The sequence below is a fragment of the Megalops cyprinoides genome, chromosome 17 (assembly GCF_013368585.1).
Source record: "Megalops cyprinoides isolate fMegCyp1 chromosome 17, fMegCyp1.pri, whole genome shotgun sequence".
In the NCBI taxonomy this organism is placed as follows: Eukaryota; Metazoa; Chordata; class Actinopteri; order Elopiformes; family Megalopidae; genus Megalops; species Megalops cyprinoides.
Genome location: NC_050599.1, coordinates 27,295,868 through 27,316,244, shown reverse-complemented (window position 1 = coordinate 27,316,244; position 20,377 = coordinate 27,295,868). Strand labels below are relative to the sequence as shown.

At 47.3% G+C, this 20,377-nt stretch overlaps 1 protein-coding gene across 1 annotated transcript in view; it reads right to left on the bottom strand.

Moving 5' to 3' along the window:
• The window catches only part of LOC118792011 (reticulon-1-A-like), a 48,523-nt gene that overhangs the window by 24,882 nt on the left and 3,264 nt on the right, over nt 1–20,377 (bottom strand). The window contains exons 2-3 of the mRNA XM_036549690.1: nt 3,663–4,346; nt 2,356–3,162 (exon numbers count right to left, since the gene is read on the bottom strand). Of these exons, the coding sequence (XP_036405583.1) occupies nt 2,356–3,162; nt 3,663–4,346 (1,491 nt within the window). The remainder of the gene's footprint in view (nt 1–2,355; nt 3,163–3,662; nt 4,347–20,377) is intronic.

Here is a 20,377-nt window from a genome sequence, read left to right as displayed (position 1 = left end):
ACTCCCAGCTCTCGCAGCTGGTGCGTCAGTGTCGTGGCTGCTTATTCACTGCCCAGGTCAATGGATGCGTATACTGACAGTATGGGCCAAGGGTGGACAGGTCTGGCTGCGGTACCGCATCCATGTGATATGAGGATAAGTGGATCTATGCAGCATCTGCTCTGAACCGCAGAAGCCACACCCACTATGACACCTCTGCACTATGACAGTGGCTTAGCATGGGTCAATTTCCTGGACGACCCACAGAGCTTGCATAGTGTCCATATTTGTAGATGGACATTTGCTGCGGCAATTCAGGTTGAGCCACTTGAGATCTGACAGCAGCGTCTTACTGAAGACCCAGGCCTTCTGAGTACAGCCAGAAAGCTGTACTGCAGCTGGAAGCATGCATGTCAGTCCGGTAGGAGTCTGAGTGGATGTGTGTGAGTGCTCAGCTTAGAGTGCCAGGCCAGGCAAACATACAGCATGTCCACCAGTGCGGCCTGTCTTTGGCATCGGGTCAAACGACACATCTGTCTAGCCGGCGAGAGCCCGCCACGGCCACCGTGCTCTTAAGAACCGGCTGAGCCTTGTTTGACATTAGGGGCAAGGAATCAGTCTTGAGTGATGCAGTCAGGCCCCTCCTCCCCACCATGAGCAAGGGGTTCTGCCCAACCCATTTGAGCTACTGGAGGCCCCTGAGAATGCTGCTGCTGACCTGCCACACAGCTCCAAACATCCTACCCCCCACACAACTCAGGGACAGGGGAGCAGATAGGACCAAGAGCTCAGGGTCACACACAATACACACACAAGCTCACACACACACACGCACACACTCACACACACACACACACGCACACATTCACATTCACAAGTGAACTTGCTGGCTTCCACTCGTTTTAAAAGGCCAGGGATTTTGGACCTCCATTAAGGAGCATTCTGTTAATCTAGCTGCCCACTAGATTAGCATCTGGGTATTATGTGTGTCGGGGGAGGGGAGCTAGGGGGCTGATGTCACAGACTCAACTGTTTCTCCACCAATAGAATGCTGTGCTAGGATCCCAAGGCCTCACTGACCCACTTGTGAGGAGATGACCTAGAACTCCAGCATCCCTGTTCCCTTGCATTTTAGCAAGGCTCAGAGACAACCCCACCCCTTCCAAAAAAATCACAATTCACTGACACAGCATGACTCTGCATTAATAACTTGGCAGAGATTATTCTTATCTTTCTGTTTAGCAGGCACACACATCCAGTGCCAGTCATATTTTATACATTACTAAATAGATATCTTGATAATGGGTGTCAGTGTCAACCTGCTGCCACTCAGCTGCCACTCAATAGCCAGCAGAAAGCCTGAAGAGGAGGGGCATATGCTAAATGATTTCCCATGATTCCCTGGGTGAATGATATTTAACAGAGGATAGGGGATAGCAAGCCATGTTGCCTTAGTTTCACTGTGGATTCATAATATATCGACCAGGGCTAGTCAGTTCAGTGCATTCCATATTGAAATCTGCCTGCTGCTGCTGACGCCACAAAATTTGTTGTAAAACAGAGCATTCATAAGAATGCAAAGGAATGCAACCTGTACCAGAACATTCCTGGTACCAAACTGAACTTGCTAGAGGGATATTTATAGAACGTCTGTGAATAGTATGTCTGTGGTTTTACTGTTAGAGAAGGTGACACCCCACACAGTTGGTTTAGGGGACATCAGAATGTTTGCAGTGGATCAAGTCAGAGACGAGCACCAGACATTACAGTGTCTGTGTCACAAGGTTTGAAGTGGGACAACCCTGCAGTTTGAACACCACAGAATGGACTGGGAAACTGTGAAGCTGTTTAGATGCGCAGAAAGGACACTTGGTTTCACATACATTGGCAGCACTACATTATGTGTGTATGACTATGTGACATTGACTCTGTACCGTCTTACTATATCCTAAAATAAAGTAAAAACAGAATGTAATGACTGATACTAATAGTTACAACACTGATGATTTGGCTGAAAAAGAACATCTGCTAAATGACTAAATGAACATATAGTAATGTTGTTTGACAGCTTTTATACTATGTACTAAACATCTAATACAGAGTGCATCTGGTACAGTGTAATTACATTACATTACTGTCATTTAGCAGACATTCTTATCCAGAGCAACTTACATAGGTTACACTTCTATCCATTTATACAGCATAATATTTACTGAGGAAATTGTGGGCTAAGTACCTTTCCCCATGGTACAACAACAGCAGCCGAGCAGAGAATTGAACCAGAAACATTTCAGTTACAAGCGCTGCTCCTTACCACTACACCACAATAGGTGATGTGACAGATGCTTTGCGCTGTTCACCGGCCGAGGGTCTCACCTCTCTGTCTGTTGAGGCCCTGCAGGAGGGCGGGCAGGGCAGCCTGTTGGTCCGCGTCCCCCTTGGCCTCGCTGGCGCGTCCCTTCAGCCCCGCCTTCTCCTCGGGGGCCGGCTGCTCCAGTCGCACCTCTGGGGGCACCACTGCAGCAGGCAGAGGCTTGGGCCTGGCGGTGGGGTCCTCCCCCACGTGCCCGGAGACCTGACTCTTCTCTTTCTGCATGCTGACTGGAGCTGTGGCTGGGGGTGCAGCCGCCAGGGGAGAGGGGGAGGCGTGGGAAGCGGAGACAGAGGGGGCGTCAGCTGGCTGGGAGCCCGTCTTCGGGCCTTTCTGGGCGGGGGAGTCGAGACCCCGCTTGGGGCTCTCCTCAGAGGCGGACGAGGCGTCGAAGGACTCGATGATGAGCTCGCTGTCCAGCTCCGCCTCCCTCTCCTCGCGCAGGATGCTGTACTGGATGGATGGGGCGGGGGGTGCTGGGGGGGCGGGGGCTGCAGGGGAGGGGCTACCCGCCAGCCCAAAGCTCATGTAGCCAGCACTGGGGGGCTGCTTGCGGGGCGGCGGCTCCTCGGACACCAGCTCGATCTCGGAGTCGCCAGACTCTGCGCTGCTGCCGTCTTGGTCCTGAGAGGCGGCCATTTTGCTGGGGGCCGGCGTGTCGGGGATCTTGACCCCTTTTTCTGATGGGGGGCTGGGGTGTGTGGGGGCACTGGCCAGGGGCGGGGCCGTGGCAGAAACCTGATCCCTGGGGGAACTCACAGGACCTGCCCTGTTAGTCTGGAACAGGGGTTCAGACGGGGAGTCAGACTCCTCTACAGAGAGAGAGAGAGAAAGAGAGAGAGAGAGAGAGAGAGAAGGGAAGAGGAGGAGGGAAAAGGGAGAGAGAGAAAGAGAACATGAGATTTCAGGTCAGATCTGTCACAGTGAGTCAGCAGTCTGACTAGCCTGCCGTGAGAGTACATTGCTGACCTTTTCTAAAGATATCAGACCAAATGTGCCCTTAGATCTCTCTGTATTCCAAAAGGAAATTACATAAGAGTGGGTGAAGCTTCCTTTTGCTTTAATGCTCCCAGACTGTGACATATCCTGCCTCTGCAGATTACAGAGGCTCAATCAGCAGCTAATTTTAATAGTCAGGTAAAATGCATCTGTATGAGTTAGCTTTTGGTTGATATGGCTTGTTTTTATTGCTTTTATCCCTTATTATCGTCATTATTATTATTATTACTATTATTATTGTTATTATTTTTAAGTGAGGGCAGAGCTGTGTCTGTGAGGGGCAGGGTTATACCCCTGAGGGGCAGGGCTGTACCTGTGAGAGGCGGGGTCAGGGACCCCGGGCTGTCGTCCTCAGGTTCGGAGAGGGTGACGGTGGGCACGCCCTGCAGGCCCAGACTGAGAATGCTCTCCCTGTCGGACACGGCAACATGGTGGGGGTGCTGCAGGGACTCGCCGCCAGTGCTCTCTGTCAGGGTGATCTTGACAGGGCTGGCTGCCTGCGGTGTGGCCTGGGGGCGGTAGGGCTGCTGGTCGGAGAGCTCCTCATCCGAGGGGTCCTCCACATAGGGGCAGGCCTGCTCCTCTAGTGCCGGGCCCAGGTCCCCCGCTGCGGCTGGGGCACTCTTCTCCAGGTACTGGCCCAGGCTGGGGAAGGAGTCCAGGCCCGTCCTGCCCCAGCTGTCCAGGCCCTGCTGCTGCGGCGGGATGCGGGGCTTCTCGCCATGGCTGATGTCCATGTAGTTGTAGGCCTCCATCTTCTCCGACTCCAGCAGGTTCTTGGTGAAGTCGATGCCCTCGCCAGGGGTCATCCCAATGCCTGAGTCAGAGCTGAACATGCCCTGGGGCTCCCGGCTTGGGGGTGGGCCGGCCAGGTGGGCGGGGTCCTTGGCAAAAGAGGGCGTGTCCTGCTGGAAGGAGTAGGTCTGGCTAGAGAGAAGCGAGGTGTACAGGTCTCCCTCACCTGAGGACTTGCTCAGCAGATCTGAAGCTGTGCCACCTGCGGGGAGAGGGAGAGAGACATATGGACGTGTGACGGGGCAGAATCAGACTGTAGGTGGCCAGGGGTCTGTGTGAGAGGGGGCCGGGTATGTTGCTGCTTAACTGATTTCTGATTGGGCAGGACCGGTGAGGGACAGAGCTGAGCTCCAAACTGAGGTTCACAGACCCACAACAACACTCTACCATCAGGTAGATCTGTGTAAGAGTGGCTATGATATGGGCGGGAATAGTCATGATCTGTGTGGGAATGGTCATGGCCTGTGTGGGAATGGTCCAGACATGTGTTCTAGACAGGCTGGGTAGGTGGGTAGGTTGCGTGTAAAAGTGGGCATGGCCTGTGTGGGAGTGGGCAGGTCTTCTCATGTGTTTGCCCATGTGTGGGAGTGGTCTGTGTCAGAGTCTGTGAGATCTCAGTGATTCTGTGGCGGGAATCAGCAAATAAGCAAGCAAGTAGGCCAATACAAGCAAGCAAGTCAATACTTTACACAAGGAGGAGAGGGAAGGGTGTTATTTGGCATTGAATTTGAGACACTCTGCTGTTATCATTCTGCCATGACTGCTTGTGATGAAATAAGAGCAACTCAAAACCTACATGAAAACCATGGAAAAGGCAGAAGTGGTGACATCTGTACATCTCACTGGAATCTTAGCTAACAATGTTGAAATACAACTGAAAGTGGGTTTTAACACTGACCGATTTTGGAAAAAAGTGTCCTCTCTTGCACTGATGTTTCCCATTATTTACAAGCACAATTTGAAAACGTAGGGACAGAATAGAGGTAAAAATAAACCATTCTGTATGAAGTAATATTAAATGTCACTGTCAAAATATCAACATGGACAAATATACACAACATTATGGTGAAAGTCCTTCTCCCATTAATGTTTCAGTGTTATTTTAATGCTTTATTGACAGCAGTGGGCTATCTACAGTGTCGCAAAGTGTAGCCACTTGTAAACTTTATTGAAAAAAGGCTGGTTATTGGTATGAAACATTTTGGTTGTTTAAACACTGACAACTTCCACTGATAGCGAGATAACAGTGATTGTGATTAGTCTGAGCCTTGAAACCCAGACACAAACTTTTCGTAAATCGCTCTGGATAAGAGCTTCTCACAAATGAATAATAAGGAATAAATCCGAAGTTTGTCACGGTCTCTGTTCGCTTATAATTGAAACGCACAGAAATCATTCCATCCAATGTTACCGCAGTTTCGTGACTTTGACTGTGAGAAACATTCATTCATATAGTCGACTCAATGTTATTTGTGGTGACGTTATGGTGTTTTTCGGCATCCCTGCGGTCAAACGGAACTCTCGTAAAATACGCAAAAATGTGTGGAAATGTCTGTGGAAACGCACACCCTGGAATGCCTAGCAAATGAGATACCGGCCTTGCACACTCACTTGAAGGGAGCAACTGAGGGCAAGTAAAAGTTCCTTTTGCGGGTTTGTGAAGTGCCTTGGGCAAGTGAGCAAACACGCCGATTGGGACGCAGCCACACTGTATATATTAGTGGTTCTATACATACGCAATGAGAGTAAACGGCCAGCAGGGGGTGTGCTCGCTCCTGCAGAACAGCCTGTGGCTCAGAGATAAACGAGAATCATTTCAACGCGTCCTGCTGGCTGGAGATGGACCACACGGAGACTTTACCGGCAGACCAACCAAATCTCCCAACTGTTCCAGCAAGATGCCAAACTGCCTTTCAAACATGGACGCCATATCTCTTTCTTACTTACCACATGCCTGCAAGCCAGTCCAATAGCCTTAACACATACAGAGAAAATTCCCAGGCGTATAAGGTCAGGTTATGTATTCAAATAGAATCAATTAACCCCCGTTCTTATGGTAACAGACCAGGAGATAATCTGTTGTTTACACTGCGGTCAGTATTGATGAAATCCCAGCTAAATCGAGGGAAGTGGAAATGCTACAACTTACACTACACCAGACCCAGCTACTAAAATGTACTGTATGCTTTAAAGGAGCCCAGGAATACATCAGGTGGACATCACAGTCATTACTGCAAGAGAATATGTCAGTGACTGTCCCTTTGCGTAATACAGAGGTTATCTCTTTTCATTGAAAAGTGCACGCCATGTCACAGAAGTTTCCATTTTCACTGAAACCACCATAATAATCGCTAGCAGAAAGCTTCATGTCATATTTGGAACTACATAAACAAGCTTCCTGACTCATGCCAAGATAAACAGCTCTCCACTTATGACTCTCCATTACAATCCAACTGTTGTATAATGTCCTTAATAAGTAATACTTTAAAACTAATGATAATATCCCATCAAATTTCTGTACACATTGTCAGACTTAGTCATGTTCCATACATGAGTAGAGCACTTGATGAATGCGCTCCTACACAGAGTATTTATATTGAGTTACACAGGAGGCTGTGGGCTGTGAAGTACAACATGAGTATGGCTGGCTTAAGAGTCTGATTGGCTGGAGCATAGGTGAGCTTGCTACTCAGAGACCTGCTCTCTGGAGCCCTGCCTTCCATGGCCCCGGTCAGAACGTTCCGCTGCTCTGGCTGGCGTGGCTGGACTTTCATTTTGATCAGCATGCGTGGGAACGTGTTGTTTGCTCACATCACTGCAACTCTGCTAATGTGAGCCGCAGAACCACAGACATTGTTGAAGCGCCTCTCCCGACCACCGTCCGACAGCCGCTGTGGTTAGCAGCCGCCCTGACTGCTGACGGCTCTTGAGAAAACGCTGTTTGGCAGGGGGGTTGAAGGGAGAACCTAGCTGAGGGGCCTGAGTCAGAGGCTGTAGGAATGTCCAGTTCCACTACTGCCCAACCCCATGCTGTCAAGCCTCTCTCCACCCTCACCCCCCCTTTTTTGGGAGGGGGGCTGTCAACATGAATCACAGGCAGCAGCAGTCAGTCCTGTGCGTTAGCAAGTTACATGACTCCAATCCACAGCCCAAAAAAATGTATCAAACAACAACATTGTTTTCTTGCTATTCTGGTGCATTCAACACCCCAAGATTCTGAGGAAGATCAATATGGGATATTTATTGGTACAGTTTTAATACAAGGGTGCCTTGTTTGCTTGTTGTTGTGCAACTGAGTTCTGTATCTATACTAATGTCCATGCGGCCTTATTATATGCACACTAATATGCAAGTCCTTCTGGATGCGTAAATAAAGCTGCTCTGAACCACTGTAATTATGCATGTACATCCTAAAGCGTGTCTGTCATAGTTAGGCACGTTATTCCATTGCGAATGCTGTGGAAATTGCGACGACAGCGGGCGAAGGAGCCGCGCAGCAGCTGGTGATGGCAGCAGTGTCTCCAGCCTGTGAGAGCGCCTCTGTTCTGCTGCCACGGTCTTTACGGGAAGCTTCCGATTCGGCTGTTTTTTTCCCTCCACTCTCCGGTCCGCACAATGGCCTCACGCTCCGCGGTAACTGAACTATTGTTGTTGTGGTGTGGCGCGTGACTTTAGCCTCTCGCCTGCTGGGGGAGAGTGGGAATGTGAAGACGGTGTGATCTCTGCAAATATGCAGGCGCAGCTTCCTTCTTGTTTTTTGTGTGTGAATGTGTTTTTGTGTGTATTTCCAGGACCCTGTATTTGAAATGTTTGGACGCCTGGCAACAACAAAGCTTTTGTCATCAGTTTCAACTTTGTCAGTTTAGGTGCATGAGAATGTCTTTAAATAGCTGTGCAGGCATTGGATGGGCTTAATTGATCGGAGACACACAACACAGAACTGAGCATCGCCTCTCTCCCAAAAGCACCCCACCCCTCCAGATAAGACAGAAAAATGTCATTTACAGTTCAAATAAACTTTGCATAGGCTCAATGTGACCTGATTCTGACAGAATTGTTTATTCACAGGTAGACCTCAGCTGTGGTCTACCACGATCATGTGAAATGGCACATAGAAAGTCATTTTTGGGCCTTCTGTAGCTTCTTTAAGTAAATAAGTAGTTTTGATTCTGCTTTTTTACATGGTCTGTTTCCTGTCAGTCAGATCGTTCTGTTCCTAGAGCGACTTTCAGTGTGTATGTATGGTATTTCCTGTTAGTTCCAGAGGGGGTGTAGTGAGGCCAGTGTTTTGTATGGGACATTTTGTGAGTCTGTGCTTTCACACATGAAAAAGAAGCAACCACGATATACTATGTGCCATCACAATTCTTCACAATACTGAAGAAGGACTGAAATGTTCACTCAAGTAAACTTTGTTTACGGTATATTAATGCATGGTTACTAGGGCTGCCCCCTAATAGTCGACTGAACGTTAGTCGATGAGAAGAGTCTTAGTCGACTCGAAGTTTTCATTGGTCGGTTAGTCGCAAAAAACCCCCTCAAACTCCATTCAGGAGCTGCGCCTTGTTGTTAAAAAGTTATCAGACTATGTCGGGCAGGAAATCATCCAAAGTGTGGAATCATTTCCAGCGTGTAAAGGACGACCCAAGAAGGTGACATGCAAACACTGCATGCAAAGATTCGCCTATCATTCGGCTACCTCACACATGACTTATCTGTCAGGAGTCATTGTCAGGACGATTATAACAGTTGTTTCTTTCGTCCCTCTACAGTAACAACGATACTTATTATACCGAAGTCGTTCCACATTTGTACAAAATAGCACCTGGTATTGATAGAACACACATGTGCGTTGTTGATCACCATGAAAATTAGTTTCTGTCTGTAACGTTATCTTTTTTCATTAGCGTTATTAAGCTTCACATAGTTTTCAGTTAGCATTCGCTATATTTTTTAATGTTAAATCGCTGTTTCCTCAAAGATAAAATTAGCTAGATTTTTTCCAATCTAGTTTTCTAACCGCCCCGGTTTTGGCATACGTGCTAAACGGCTAATCACACCGGTGTGACCATACGCGCGAAAGGGTTATTCCATTATGCTAAATAATTAATGGCCTAATTAACATTCACGAATTGCAAAGTTAAGGCTATATGCAGCTAAATAAATATTGTCATATGCGCTATTAGGCTTATCCAAGTGTTCGTGGGAAGGGAAGCTAAATTAGGCTACCTCGCCTTCTGCATGTTTAACTTCTTTTTTTATTTATCATTTGTTTTATAAGTTGTTGTGTTGGTGTTACAAGTTTATAAGTTGTGTTATGTTATACTGTGTTGAAATAAATTAACAAAATGTTCAGTCTCCTTGCTGGTTGTTCCGACACATTCAGAATCATTACCGCTTTTGCCGTTAGCATCGTAGTTAACAGGCAGCTCGCTTTGTGCTTGCGCTTGTAAAATTTCTATTTTAAAGGCTCGTTATTACGGTTTTGTAGACTATTTCTCTGTAACGTAGCACAGTGTTAACAATGTTACTTATAACACTCTTTCTCAGCCCTGGAACTTAAACCATTTTCTGATGCCCCCAAAATAAAATAATCAATATATTTAAATAATTAAATTAATATCATAAACGTGCAGCGACTAGTTGACTAATCGCTTGAACTAACGACTACTAGTTGACTGGGAAAATCTTTAGTCGGGGGCAGCCCTAATGGTTACAACAAAAGCAAGTGCAATCCTTAAATCTCACTGATAACTGTAGTGTACTGTGTTAAGCCTCTGTTCCTTCAGCTGTCTTGACAAAGGCAAAAGCCCTCATGAGCTTGGCTTATCACTGTGTGGGCTATCAAAGTGTTGATCTAAACGTAGCGGGCTGCCTCCAGGGGTACAGGGCTTTGTGGTGAAGGACAGTCCACCTGACTACTGTCAGTCGACTAATCAACCAATCAATTAATCCCTACAACTCCCTCCTGTCTTTAAGGATTGTGTACATTGATGACATATTTCTGTAGGGGGGTGGGAATGGGTCACAGCATGCTAACACGCCTGAGAGAAAGAGCCACAATGGCACCTGGGCAGCTCCTAAGCCTTACTAAGCACGTACGGGCGTGAAGTGCACTTGGGGCAGTGTCTGCCCACAGCTGAACAGCAGTGTGTGCCTGCTGTGTTGTTTGGACAACAAGCTTTACAAGAGAATGGATTCTGGGGTTTCTCACCTTCTGCCAACTTGATGAATTTCCTGCCTATGACTATAAGAGTATCTACTATTTAACATAGGAATATGAGTGCTGCACACAAACATTATTACGAAAATGCAGAAAATGGTAATGGAATTCCATCATCAGGCACATGATATGGACAGAAGAATGTCACAGAGGATACGGGGCGGGGGGGGGGTGATGGGGAGAAGGAAGACAGTAACAGAGAGAAAGTGATAAAGGGGGGGGAGACAGAAAAAGAGATAAAGGGGAGAACGAGGGAGTGAGAGTGATGGAGGGAGAAGGAGATTGAGATAAAGAGGGAGAGAGAGACAGAGAAAAAGGAAGAGAGTTTTGTTTGCATATTTATGTGAAAATTGCTTTGGCAACACTACATCTCTGTGGTCATACCAATAAAGCTTTTCTGAATTTGAACTGAATTTGAATTTGAGAGAGAGAGAGAGAGAGGGAGAAAGAGAGGGAGAGAATGATAGAGAGAGAGGGAGAAAGAGAGGGAAAGAATGATAGAGAGGGAGAGTGTTGGAGAGGGGGGAGAAAGAGAGGGAGAGAATGATAGAAGGGGAGGGAGTGATGGAGTCAGGGAGAGGAAGACAGAGGGGGACAGAATGACAGAGAAGGGTGATGGATGGAGAGCCAGGACAGAGAGCGTCTCCTTCTCAGATGCAGTGATGATCATGACACCAGGGCGTGTGCTGCTCAGATCTGCCCGCTCTCTGGACATCTGGAGGGGAGGAGATGCAAGATTCCCCAACGACCAATCAGGTGCTCCCTGTCGGTCAGCTCTGTGGCCCTTACCTTAACGTGATTGGAGGAGCTGCATTACAGGGTGGGGCTTTCTGCAGACTAGCACAGCACCAGATCCTATCTGCTCCTCTCTCTCTGCCGTCCTACATATCTCATTAAGCGAGCATTCAGGGGCTTCTATTTTTAACCTGGTGTAGCTAAGAGGACTGTGGTGTTTTACCTGGACAGAATCGCCCCTGAGAGATCACCCTAAACACCTCTGACTATGTGTCTTCTTTTCGTGTACCTCACGGCCCTTGGTAACTACAGCTCAGGTTGCGGGTGCACATAGAGCTAGGCAGATGTTAGTGTTGGGGACAAAGGTTGCAGCCGCAGCTGTGCATCCGTCTCTGTTCTCCATGCATGGGGGAGGGGGGATGCCTGCAGATGTGTTCTGCAGTGCCCGGCCCCAGTGTCACATGATTGAAGGCGGTCGGGGGGGGGCGGGGGGCTTAGAGAGGCTGGTGTGTGAGCTCTGCCCACCTCTGTCTCAGATTACCGGTGTGCTGAGGTCGGATCTCTACCCATACGGTGCTCACAGCCCTCACCACATGCTGACAGGCAATGCCCATGCAGGCCCTCTGTATGCCACACCCTGTCCTCCCTGCGACACTGTTGACTCACATGAGGAGGAGGGACATGAGAGACATGAGTCACTTGGTTTGGCGACACTGGTAACACAGACAGCTACAGGCATAGGCTAAGCTGAAGTCACTGCTTTAGCTAGGTCACATCAGTGCTATGAGCTCTGTCTGTGTGTGTCTGACAGAGTCAACCATCCATATAACAGTTTATGTGTGCATATCTGTGTGTGTCTGACAGAGTCAACTATCCGCATAACATTTTATGTGTGCATATCTGTGTGTATCTGTGGATGTGTGTGTTTGTGTGTGCACGCATAGAATTCTGTGCATATCTGTGTGGTTGCGAGCGTGTGTGTGTCTCACATTCAACCGTCTGTGTAACAGTTTGTGTGCTTGTCTGTGTGTGTGTGTGTGTACATCTGTGCGTGTGAGTGTGTGCATGTGTGTATCTCAGACCGAAGGCTGCAGCATGTTGATGGATGCCTGTGAGGCTTGCAGGCTCGGCTGCCCACGGTGGGCAGGCCAGCAGGACGTCTGTTCAACCCTGTAATAAAACCTCCAACTGTGCAGTGACCCACCAGAGCATCATGTAATACAGCGCGCTTACACTGGGGGACGCCCAGCAGTCTGCACAGTGCAGCATACCTACAGCCCAGGGCACTGTGTCTCCTGTTTACACAGCACTTAGAATTACAGCTGCACCACACAATTAATGTGCTGGAGTCAAGTATGCAAAGCCAAACGCTAATGAATAATGAATGAAACGCTAATGAATGCTAATAAATTAGCCAAATACTAAAATTAATTACTGAGGAGTTACAAGAAAGCCAGTTTTGGAGAGAGAGACAAACTCCTAGCATTTATGACAGATTTGGGCCAGGTTCTTTTGGCATTAAACATTCAAAAAGAAAGGATACATTTCTGGATGAATTAAAAATCAATTCCCTGAGGCACGCTGCAATTGAAGTGTTTGGTTCCTGTTTCTGGTTCCATTCAGCTCCTGCAACACCGTCTAGGAGACTTGAATGGAAAAATGTGAGTCGGTCCTGTTCAAGTTTTGACGTTCTGTCTGCTCGCTGTGCAATAAGTCATGAGAATTGTGTCAGAATGCAACTTCGATATCAGTTGATATACCTGCATCAGGACTGTACAGTTGCATCAGCACAGAAACAGAAACAGCACAGAAAATCAGTACTGCCGTTGGTTCAGTATTGAAGATGAAGCTTGTGAGCTAAATTATGCTTTGCCTGCTCCAGCCAGATGAACTTCTGCCTCCACTTATCTCACAATGGTGCAAGAACAACACTTCCCCTGAGTGTCATTTCCCATGGACCAGTCCCAACTTTTTTGCACAGATGCTAGCATGAGGATTGAGGTCAGAGCAGCTGATCCAAGATCAGCATCTTCACACACTTTCTATACGTGATATTGATTCCAAACATGCAGCAACAACACGTCATACACAGGCACACGGTCACAAAGCTGTCTTCCACAGCCCTGTCACTGTGAAACACGCTCATAACAACACCGTGCATCCATTCAGAATGATTTGTGACAGCCAAAAGCCAAAAATGGCAAAAATACTTCCCTGGAGGCTTCTATAGATGGCCTCCCACAGATAGACTCCTTTGGCTTCATAAAAAAAAAAAAAAAAAAATGCACACAGGCTTCAGGCCTGTAACCTGGACTGCTGACGCTGGGTGCTAATGACCTCGGGGGAAGGTCAGACAACACAACTAACATTAGTGGCATGGAGCCGTGTTCTCTCACGCGCCTGTAGTACAGATTTCTGGCTGCTCTCTCCCGTGAAGTGCAGGTAGACTCAGCCTTCCTCCTGGCTCGTAACGCAGTGGCAGATGGCTCACCTGGAGCAGCGGAAACCGTGTCTCTGAGACGGCAGATACTGTTCCGTCCTCTCTGCTGTGGAGTCTTCCCTGAGCTTGCTGCTCTGCTGGCACTGGGTGGGTGCTGGGATTACAGGACATGCTGTCTAATTTTAACTTGCTTTTATCTCTTTTGGGGGGATTCATTACAGCTCCAAATGCTAGTTGCACACAGTAAATCTCCAGCTTGTATGCATTTGTTTGGGTGGTGTTGCGCAGTGAAGCAGAATGAAGCCCGTTAGCGACTGCTGCCTGTCCTACCAGCACGGGAGGATTCAAACTGTCATTTCTACTGGGCAACCACTGAGCCTGTACTCTCACACTACACTGTGGTGCCACTTTGCACTGTGTGTATGTGCATTTGTGTGCGTGCGTGTGTGTGCGTGCATGTGTGTGTGTGCATGTGTGTGTGTGTATGTGTGTGTGTGTGTGCACGTGTGTGCGCGTGTGTGTCACTGTCTGTGCATGTGTGTTTGTGTATGTATGTGTGGGTCTATGGAGCAGCTCACATGCAGTTTCTCCTGTCCCTCTGGTCTAAGTCCTGCTGCTTTCTCATATGAGTGGTCTAGAGTAGTTAGTGCGAGTACTGAACTCCCATTGCCCTGGCAGCTGCCCTCTCTCTGACCCTGTGACTGCATCCACAACCCAGCTACTCACAAGCACTGCCCCCATGTTACACAAAGGTCACAGCTCCCCACATTATGCAGTGACCATGTCACATGAAGGACAAGGCTCCCCATGTCACACAAGGGACAGGCCTCCACCATGTCACACAAAGGACAGGACTCCACCATGTCACATGAAGAAGAGGGTTCCCCATGGCATATGAACTGGTCTGGGAACTAGACCTTTTTGGGGCTTTGACATCAAGCCCCTAGGAGCAGGGTGCTTAAATTTCCTGCATAGATAAACCAGGTGTTTGGGTGTAACCAACATGTGTGAGTGTACGGTCACCCACTAAGTGACAAAACAGTGCTGATAGTGGCCTGTAAGAGGAGGGAACCCTCACATGGAGCTCGCTGGCGAGGGGGTGTGGAGAGGAGAGGGGGTTTGGGCGTGGCTTTTAACGCAGCCCAGTGCTTGGCTTTCCGGGCACGGCGCAGTCTGTTGTGTCTCTCTCGTGACTCTGGTGTCAGCCCAGAGCGGGGACGAAATGGCTCCTGCCAGCGTGAGGCAACCATCTGCCGAGTCCTGTGCCATCCCTAGAGTCCTCGCTCCGCTGTCCTGCAGTGAGAGTGCCACCTCTAAATTCTCCCCTCTGACGGAGCGGCAGAGCTGAAGCGTCCGTCACACCACTGCAGTCTCCTTCACTCTTTCTACTGCTTTTCTTACATCACTCAGCTTCAGCTCACAGGGCTGAAACGCAGCAATATTTCTGCTCTGTAGTCCTTCCATCAATATTTCTAACCAATGGGGATATTTAAAACATCAGAGTCACTATAACGTGGCACCATGGCTTTCTCCCATTGGCATGTCTTCCTAATATTGCTGGTACAAACATACTGTGCTGGTCATTAATGTTTCTGTAAATGTGAGGGGTTGGTGTGGTGTTCTTGGACTGTGAGTATGTGTGTACGTGCATGCAGGTGTACGTGCATGTTTGTGTGTATGTAGGTTTGAGGGGACTGAGGTCACTGAAGGTCATTTGTCAGACAGAAGCAGTCGAGCCCCACATGCACGATCCCTAAGCCTTTCGCCTGCAGACACAGCAAGCGGGGAAACCAATCCCTTCCCATCAATAACCAACTTATTGCACTGTCAGAAGAATATGACACCGATGAGACAGGAGATGCTGCTGAAACACCTATTCCTGCAAGGCCACAGGCGATGCTCTCTGTAGGAGTGAAATTCCATTTTCAGTGTGATACAACGCTGAAACAAACTGTGCACCAGTCCTTTGCCTTTGATATGATGCTGTGGCTTGCATTCAAGCCACAGCATCATATCACTGTGTTTGAGCTCTGCAACGGAGCTGCTACCCTGTTACGGAATGCCTCTATAATTGGGACAATACAAAAATAACGTTGTACACGACTGTAACTTACCCGTATTGTACAAAAACAGTTCGCGGAATTCCGATGTAAGTTTGTTAGTTCGCAACCGAGTGCACTGCACACATTTAGAAACAAAGTTTTAAATTACTGTTAGGCTACACTGTTGCTGTTAGGGTGGCCAACTAACAGAGGGCAGTGAAGCTACACGCTGTTAAAAACATAGTTAAATAGTCTTAACTTTGTTTTAAATGTTTTATGGTACCGTGTGGGCATACTAACTAGCAAACGTCTTACCGCGCATCTGTTTGTGTTTCAGTCCGCAGCCACTGTGTCCGAGTCATCAGGGAGCAAAGGATTATTCGTTGCACTGGGACTGTATTCATAATATAATGTACATCGGGTGGTATAGTCCAGTTAACACCAGATTGCATATATTTTTATTTTCAGAACATGGGTAAATCTGAAAATGTGGAAAATGTGTTATAATTGAAAGGCTATTTGTAATGTAAATTATTTCTGCGATTTATTACAATATTACCAATTTTGGATTAAAAAGAATTAAAATTGTTTTGGATCGTCCCAGCCAGCTAGGAGGGTATATAAGGGAGTCTTTGCCCTCATTTTAGGGTAGTTGGTTGAATGGGAGTCTAAGCGTGTACAGTGAGTGGGTATTATTGGAAACCCCTGTAAATGGTTTTGTTCACCTGTTTGTTATTTTATTCTTTTTGTTTTGGTTGCATATTTGTTGCTTGAGTTCTGTTTTTTGTTTATTTTGATACTTTTGCCACCTGCACTGTATATAGCCTTCATCTTCACCTGCACGCCTGGGAACCAATAAAAACACCCTTGCCACTTCATTTGTTGTTTGGCTCCATTTTGGAATTTTTTTGCCTGGCTGCTGCTTTGTTGTCCCGTCACAAGCTCATTAGACCAGTATCACTGGTAATCTCAGATACAAAGTCCCAGTGGGGAAGGCAAGTCCCTGAGATAGGTGTTCATCCTCACAGGGAAAATGAAGACATTTTTGTTCTCTGGGCAGATGCTCTCATTAGCGCTGGCTTGAGACGGCTGGTCTGGGAATAGCTCTTCATGCAGAGGGTGGAGCAGCTGGCCACTGAGGAAGGCTGACACTGTGTGAGCTCAGGGACTATGGCTGCTGGGATTCAGCTCATTGGCAGAGGTGGAGTGTGGGTAATTTCTCACGGGTCTATCCTGCTCTTGGCCTCTTCCTTTACATCCTTCTGAAAAACAGTTTCTTCTTTTAGCGTTCCCTCCCTCCCTCCTTCCCTCTCTCTCTCTCTCTCTTTCTCACTCTTACACTCATCCTCCCTCTTTCTCTCACTCTCTTTCTCTGCCTCCCCTTCTTTCACTCTCTCCTTTTCGCTCACTATCTCTGTCAAATTCAACTTCAAATACAGTACTGCTAAAGCAATTTTTACAGACATTTTCACAGACAAAATTACACTACGCTATTGTTAAACTCCTAAAACTGATGCATTACTAAAACAGGAAAAAAAAGATGAAAAACAAACAATCGGAAAAGGAATATAGGGGTTACATATGGGTGGATGCTTCCTGCCGCTTCCTGTGCAGTATTTCCCTCTCCCAGAAATATGTCTATTGGCAATTTCTCTTCATCATTTCATTTTTTAACTGTGGGGAGGGGGAATTCAAAATATGTATTTATGTCCTGTGTGGAATTTATGACAATATAGGAGAAAGTGCATCTTTGTTTCCTCTTCACCTGTCTCAGAGTATCCACATAGCCTTTAATCTTTTCTGATCTATGTTTTTTATGTTAGTCTTTCACTGCAGCCAGGTTATGGTCATTGAACCTGTACGTGGTCAGGATCTTTCGTTGCTTCATACCCCTTATAGTGAGGAGACACTTGTGTGTAATTTTGTCTTAAGAGCCTCAGAGCTGTTAAGTTTGCTTTGTTCCCAGTGTTTCAGTGTCCCATAGCTCCCAATAGGAGTTTTTGGTTTGTTTCGTAATTTGGTTGATACTGATATGTCACTTGTAAGCAGAACTGGTGTGAGATATTAGTATATTAGCCGGTGTTACTTCATCAGCAAGCTGTACAATCAGAGGAAGCTTTTTAGGGCTCTGCTCTTGGGTGTGTACAGCTTTAAGAACAGTCATCAGCATGGGTTTCATTTCCTGGATAATATACAGAAAAATGATCCACTCCACTATGAAAATTTACTTTTTACATGTTATCCATTTATTTAGCTTGATATTTACTGAGGCAGCTTAGGGATAAATAGCTCACGCAAGGGTACAACAGCAGTGCCCCACCTGGGAATTGAACCAGTATACTTTTGGGTAACAAGTCCTGCTCCTTGTCACTACACCACACTGCTCAGACAAAGAGGAGTAAAACTTGTAAGAAGTGGAGGTCCATTAATAGTCTAAGCAGAGTGCAGGAGCTCTCACCCCCATCCCCACCTCATCAATGCGGTGGCCTGACAAGCCCTTCTGGCTGAATTTTCATTTCATTTTATGGCATGACTTTCCATACTCAGACAGGATCAATAGGCTTTCAGGCTGTCGTCTTAGCTCTTATTCCAGCCCTGCAGCAGTAACTGAGCTCACCGAGCTGAGGTCAGCTGCTCCTGGGGTAGACTGACGGAGAGTTGCGTCCGTCTAAGACAAACAAGCAGAGCGCCTTGACCAGGGTGAAGACTCTCCCTGGTTGGGCATGACAGTCACAGGGGACTAATATTAAAGGTGGCTGGGACACAGACCTGACCTAGGTTGCACCTGGTCCAGGTCAGGGATGGACGGGAAATGACCCCGCCTCCTCTGTCTTGTTAGGGCATTGACCAATCGTGCATGCTTGCAGGTGCAGTTGCCTGTATGTGTATGTGTATGTGTGTGCTCTTATCAGTGTCTGCTCATGCACACAAACATACAGCATCCCTTAATCACTAACATGCAAAACCTTGCTCCCCAATGGCTGAATGAATCCAGACACGAACAGTTTAGTCAGCGTGAATCTGCGTTTTTGCTGGGGATTGTGATGGACAAATTCATCACATGGTGACCATTGTTCAAAGGATGGAGTCAAGCTCTGAGCTGGTTATCAGAACAAGACTCCTAGCCGCCCTCAGACGCACAATAGCACAACCTGCATATTGTTTTCTAGACTGCTGAACAGGGGAAATCCGACTTTGCTGGAATAACAATGAGAGCATTCACCGGCTATTTTCGCTATTTTCGCTAGACACGCATTGTTCCTTGAAACATGCAGAATATTAATTGGTTGCGATTGAATGCGGCTGTTCTCTCCTGGGGTCTGCCTGCATAAAGGAAATGAATGGGATTTCTTATCTCACGGTGTAAAATAAACCTTATGGATAACTCCAAACAAAACCCAAGACAGTAAATGCTCCCAGGCAGTTTCCTCTCCCGTCCCTAGGAAGGAACAATACAGTCTAGCAAAATTCATACAGTGGACAGTCTTTGTTGGCTTAATGTAACCTAAAAAGGGATGACAACACTGTTATTGATGTTACAGAATGTAATTGACTGCTTTGCTAAAGATGCTTGGCTCAGGAGTCATGCTGGCATGTACTGTGGACACATGACAGTGTCCCGAGATTTTGGGACCATATAAACACATTCCAGAGGAAATGGTCGGGGTGAATGAATGCATTGCACTGCAACTACCTGAAACTCCAGTCCTAGGCGTAGGTTTGAAGATTTTAAATTCACATCACCAGCTGAAGAGGTTGCCTGGATTTTCCCTGGTTCCAGGTAACCTGAGACACGTGCTGCAGGCATCAGCTTAATCCCCTCACTCCAGATCCAGCCAGCGGAACATCTCCAAGCGAATGCAGCGCCGGCCTGATTGGATTTCTTTAAAGTGCCTCTGTATAACAGAAGTGAAGAGCTGACACTGGTGCTGGCTGCAATTCTTGACACCATTGCTAAACGCATGGCTGTGGTTCTTCAGAGGACCCAGGCAAATGCTTCTCTTGTTTCTGTGATGTGATTCCTTGTTAAGCAAGAACATCGTCGGCATGTTAGCACTTTGGTCCCCAAGCTGAGCAGCCTGTGGAGTCAAGACCCTACCCTGTGAGGCTGTCTACAGCCATTTACTGACAGTCACAGGACACAGCCTGGCAGAGAGTACATTTCAGACACAGTTAAGTAGAACCCTGCCGAACACAACAACCAATGGACTCCTCTGTGCCCCAGAGTGTGCTGTCTCAGAACAGCCCAGCATAACATACTCTAACAAGTGTGTGAACAAGCAGGGGAACAAGTTAACATTCACAATGCATACAGCACAGGCCTGGTTCAGAAAGCCGCAACAAACGTCAGAAGGTATTACTTTTCCAATTTTTCCAGAACATTTTCTTGCTATTTTCAGTGGCTGCCAAACTCGTGATGACGTGAAAGGAAAGCAAACTTTAATAATAACTTTCCTGCATTTGGCATTCAAAGCTAAGAACAAAGCACCGTAGAGGTTAGACTGAACATACCCCTCACAGGTTTAGTGTCAGCTGATGAACAGAGTGCTGTGTCCATGGGAAACGCCAGCGCTTTCCAGGAATAACCTGTGCCAATGAGCCATCAGGGGTGCAGACTAAATATGGAACACACATAACACAACCCGTCACTGCTGACTGGCTCCATCCTTTAAATGACTTCTTGCAGACTATTACACACTGTTATATCCATGAATCCCACAGCAGGATTTTTATAAGGATTCAGGCCATCTGATCGCTTTGGGAACTTTACACACCTTTCACTGACAATCTGG